Source organism: Kryptolebias marmoratus, linkage group LG6, assembly GCF_001649575.2.
Source record: "Kryptolebias marmoratus isolate JLee-2015 linkage group LG6, ASM164957v2, whole genome shotgun sequence".
NCBI lineage: Eukaryota > Metazoa > Chordata > Actinopteri > Cyprinodontiformes > Rivulidae > Kryptolebias > Kryptolebias marmoratus.
The window spans coordinates 29,589,773-29,595,227 of NC_051435.1; the positions used below are offsets into that span (position 1 = coordinate 29,589,773).

The 5,455-nt window shown below is 40.6% G+C and overlaps 1 protein-coding gene across 1 annotated transcript in view; it reads right to left on the reverse strand.

The window, feature by feature from the left end:
* LOC108250220 (potassium voltage-gated channel subfamily H member 1) overlaps window positions 1–5,455 on the reverse strand; it is a 119,400-nt gene that overhangs the window by 10,067 nt on the left and 103,878 nt on the right. Inside the window, exon 10 of the mRNA XM_037976295.1 lies at window positions 4,676–4,872. Within this exon, the coding sequence (XP_037832223.1) occupies window positions 4,676–4,872 (197 nt within the window). The remainder of the gene's footprint in view (window positions 1–4,675; window positions 4,873–5,455) is intronic.

The following is a 5,455-nucleotide window of genomic DNA, read 5'->3' on the forward strand; positions in this document are numbered from 1 at the left end:
GTGGAGGGATAATCATCCGGCAGAGAGGAGAGGTCCAATGGCTCCTTAAATCCTCTCGACTGATGATCCAACTGGCTTCAGGCGTGCAGCTCCACTCCGGGCCACTCCCCCCCACGGGAAGCCGAAGGGGAGAGAGGCCTTTCTTAAAGAAAAGCCCAAAACCTGACACTATCAGCATTAAGAAGCAGGAAAATATGTGATAACCAGCCCCTTATCGCTGATAGACAGGTCTCAAGCTTGTGCTTGAATGTGATTCTCTCTCTTTGGTACCAGATAATAAAAGGTCTTGGATTGCAGTTTAATTTGTCCATGGATTAGTCTTATTTAGTAAAGAAAAATTCCACAACAGTGCCACTATCAACTCTAAACCATTTCTAGTTATGCCAGATATATCAGGATGAAACTGTAAAGCAACGGACAGAGGCTCCATTATAATGGCAAATAAACAAAGGCTGAAGGTACATCCCTGCCTTGTTGAGCAATGTCAACAAAAATATTCAGAGTTTGTGCCAATTGTTTTGACAGCTGCTTTAGGAGGCATGTATAATTATTTTGGCCATGAGATCATTTTTTCCCCAAAATCTAAATTTTCTCAAAATAAATAACAGATAATCTCAGTCTATTCTGTCAAATGGTAAATGGTAAATGGCTTGCACTTATATAGCGCTTTATCTAGTCCAAGGACCCCAAAGCGCTTCACGCTACAATCATTCACCCATTCATCCACACATTCACACACTGATGGTGGTAAGCTACATTGTAGCCACAGCTGCCCTGGGGCGGGCTGACAGAGGTGAGGCTGCCATCACACCGGAACCACCGAGCTCTCTGACCACCACCAGTAGGCAAGGCGGGTGAAGTGTCTTACCCAAGGACACAACAGCTGAGATAGCTGGAGTGGGGGCTCGAACCAGCAACCCTCCAATTACAGGACAAACCCCTACCTCCTGAGCCACTGCCGCCCCCCTCAAATGCTTTTTCAATGTCCAGAATAAGAAACACCTCAGGTAGAGTAGTTGTAGAGGGGCTGTAAACCACTGCCTGGCCAAAAAAAAAGTTGCTACCAAAAAAAAGGTTACACGCTCTAATATTTTGTTGGACCGCCTTTAGCTTTAATTACAACACACATTCACTGTGGCATTGTTTCAATAAGCTTCTGCAATGTCACAAGATGTATTTCCATGCAGTGTTGCATTAGTTTTTCACATTGATGATGGTAGAGTCTGACCTTCCCCAGCACATCCCAAAGATTCTCAATGGGGTTAAGGTCTGGACTCTGTGGGGCCAATCCATGTGTGAAAATGATGTCTCTCACTCCCTGAACCACTCTTTCACAAATAAAGCCCGATGAATCCTGGCATTGTCATCTTGGAATATGCCCGTGCCATCAGGGAAGAAAAGATCCATTTCAAGGAATAACCTGGTCATTCAGTATATTCAGGTAGTCAGCTGACCTTTGACCTTATTCTTTGAGCTCATACTGTTGCTGAACCTGGACCTGACCAACTGCAGCAACCCCAGATCATAGCACTGCCCCCACAGGCTTGGACAGTAGGCAACACTTCACCTGCCTCTCTTCTTACCCTGATGAGCCCATCACTCTGGAACAGGGTAAATCTGGACTCATCAGACCACATGACCTTCTTCCATTGCTCCAGTCCAATCTTTATGCTCCCGAGCAAATTGAAGTCTTTTTTCCAGCCACATTTCTTCCCCAAAGATGATGGGTCCCCACTATCCTTCCTGTTTTTAATAATGTGTTGGACAGTTCTTAACCCAATTTTAGTAGTTTCTGCAATCTCCTTAAATGTTTTCTCTGCTTGTTTCTGTCCAAAACAAGACAGAAGGGTGCATTGCATTTCTTGTTTTGGTCAAATTCTATGCCCTTTTCAGGATCACTCAGGTAAATGTTCCAAAATATGGATCTGAATCTGTCTTCTGTCATTATTTTGGCTGGAAGGGGCACAAACAATATGTGATTCTGTCTCCAGTAATCCTGCATACTTGGCAGGGAAACCAGCATGTAAATCAGGAGACACAACGTGTACACAAGTCTTCTATGTCCATGTCAGTCTATATGAGATTCCAGATTCCTTATTTTTGTCCTTTTCTAAAACAAATAATGGATCACCTAATTCATCAATAAGGTCCTCACTGTCTGTCTCAGACACTGTTTTTTAATCTTCATCTCTGTCTTTGAGCTTCTTTCTGTCTGAGAGGCTCTGACTGAAGATCCATCGTCTCTGGGTCTGAACCTCCAACAGAAGCTGGAGCTGCACCTTAAAAAATCACCTCATTGGTTTGACTCAAACCCACTAAAACTGACTAAACTTAACAATAAACACACCCACACTATACCATAACTATGAAATCCAAGCAAGATCACAAATCTCATTATTCACTCCTGCGTTTGCTGTTTTTATTATGTTTTACCCCTGAACTTCCTTCAACTTTTCTGTCTCTTTCTTTTTCTTCCTTTAGTTTTTTTTTTGGCACTTTACATATAGCTTTGGGCCTCAGTCAAAATGGAGAGGGGTGTGTGTTTTTTCATTTGGCGGAGTTGGGGGTGAGAATTGATGGGAGATGGGGGTGTTTTCTCCCCGAGACTCTCTGCTTTCACTGCTGCCTCTCATTCTAATGTACTTCAAATATGATGATGTTCAAAAAAAGATGTGGCATAAAATATTTACTATAACTCTGGTTTTACTTGGCCTATCAAAACAATTTAAAAACTGGCGTATAGTTTTAAGTTTGTACTTTTGACACAAATTAAAATGGAGTCTGAGAGAGGGCGCATCTTTCCTGCTAGACCAATTAAAATCGATCATGTGACTAGAAAATGGAAAAAGTCTGTGCATGTCCATCAACTCGAGACGGTTAAAGTCAACATTTAACAAGCTGATGGGATCTTATGAACCACATAATAATGGGTCTTTACCCTTTTACAAGAGTATTAAGATAAACACCTGCTTCATATCTGTATTAAAAGACTCAATAAACGTTTCTAATACAAATGGGACAAGCTGATTCCAATAAGTTTTGTAAAATTAAGATGGGAAGCCATCTGGACCTGGGGTTTTACCGCTTTGTAAAGATTTGACTCTGACCTCAAGCTCCATTTCAGTGATAAGACAGTCCAGTTCCTTGGCTAGATTCTGATCCAGAGCGGGAGTGTTAAGCTGGATTCATACACCCCAAGAAATGAAAAATCGGCTATCGGTCAAGTAGTTGTGAGACTTTCTTTTCTGTACAGCCATTTTATACTCCATGCAAAGTTATGGAGCTGAGCTCCTAAGAAACGAAAAGATTCTTCCCACCAGCTTCTCCACTCTTTTGTCCCTGTACAGATTTGTGTTTCCTCTATCATGACCAGACATTTTTATTATACAGAATAAGACAGTAAATGCTGTTTGGCTGGGTTTTCCTCAAAGCCCAACAAGTTTGTGGGAAATTTGGCCATAAACTCTGTAGGTCATGAAACTTCTGAGCCTTCTAGTAGGCCCACAAGTCAAATATTATTCCACTTATAGCAAGTCTCCAAGTCTTCACATTTCTTACTCAAAGTTTCTACAGCCACAGAGACCTTTGTCATATTAGCTTGCATGATAGATGGTTTTGCTCTCAAGATCAGAAAAAAATCCACTTTGCTGAGCAATGTCTTTCTTCAGTAGTTTCAGATCAGTTGCCACTTCCTCCTCCATTCTGATATCATCAACTCAACTTTGGTGACAATTTCAGCTTGTAGGTCATCTATCATTACCATGAGGTATCACAGCATCTCTTTATTAGCGTCTGGCTTCTCTGGGGAATTTGAATTCTAGGTTGGATGGCGCAATCCTCCTCGCCCAGTCCTGGCAGACTTGTTTTTCATCTGAACATATGTTTAAGGTCAGATGGCTGTGACAGCCATTTTAAATCAGGCTGACTCCAAATGTTATTTGGGTGTAGAGATACATCCAATGAATAATTCTGCAAGTTTCAATAAAATTTGTCCAGTGGTATCATGAACGGTGCAGAGCAAGATGAACCCAGAGCACAGACTCATTATAATAATAATAATAATTTTAAAAAAAAAGAAACGAAAACAAAAGCAGACGTAGCAGCAAAAATACAAATAATTACAGAAATCCAGAGTCGGGTAACATAAGACAAGGCATGGAAAAAGGCAGTGGGCACGAGTGACAAGCAACAATGAAGTGGAGAAAGTGACTGGGTTTTAAAGCTGAGGGTAATTAGGGGAAGTGGGCACAGGTGAGTGATTACAATTAGGAACAGGTGAAGATGGGCGTGGCAGGAAGACAAGAGATAAACAGAGGAGAAGTAAATGATGACAAAAACAAAGACACAAGGAACAAAATAAATAAAATGAAACTCAAACAGCATGAATCAGAAACAAGAAAACAGAATCCTTGAAAACAGAAAAACAAAGAACCAAGAACCAAAGCCAAAAACAAACTCAAAAATACTTGAATTCATGACAAGTGGTTCATGATTGATTTTGGTAAAAAACAAACAAATATAAAAACCCAACACCAAACAAACAAAAAAAACACTCACAACTTAGACAGCCAATAAAATTATTGCTCTTCCCCTGCGTTTGGTAGCAGACAATAAAGAAACAAATCGAAAAGAAACAAAGTACTGGGCTGAAGACATTACAGAAAGCTTCACTCACCCTTTTCCTCAGGTTGTAGGTGAGCACCAGGTTTCTGGCAAAATGATTAGCAAAGTTAGCATAAAACTCCAGAACCTTGAGCAGTGCGTCCCGTTTAATGATGTGGAGGTCACAGTAGGTCAGCGCTCTGACATTAGCACAAGACTGAGCCAATGTCATCTCTTTCCAGAATACATCCCCAAACACATCGCCTTTCCCTGCAGAAATACACACAATGACTGGGCTTCAGTGTCAGTATCAAAATAAATGTTTGAAATAAGAATATGCTATCACATCCATCTCTACTGAGTGGTCCAGAACAAATAAAAGAGCTATTTGATGTTGCCAAAAGTGGTAGTACAGGGTCAGCACACGTATCAGCTAGGTACATTTTTTAACTTTGTAGTTTCATGAGTAAGTATTGGCCATATGCAGTGGCGCCAGATTCATTTTCTAGGTGGGGGGGCCACCGGAGTGTTTCGTCACCTTGTTAATTTTACATGCATCGAATCATCGTCTAACATCAATAAAAATTGAATAATGAAACACTTTTTCAGCTATGACTTTTTGTTCCAATATATTATTATGAATAATGATAATTAGTTAAACCAACCAACAGCTTTATAAATGACCACAATAAAAGTAAACACAGGTAAATAACATGCGCACGGGCATAGATGGAAGAATCCAACATCTGAGCAACAGGAATATACAAATGCTTGTGCGGCGGAACTAATTAAGAGCATTCGGTATTAAAACAACATAAACTTTGTCAGACTTGGAACATATAACCAAACATTA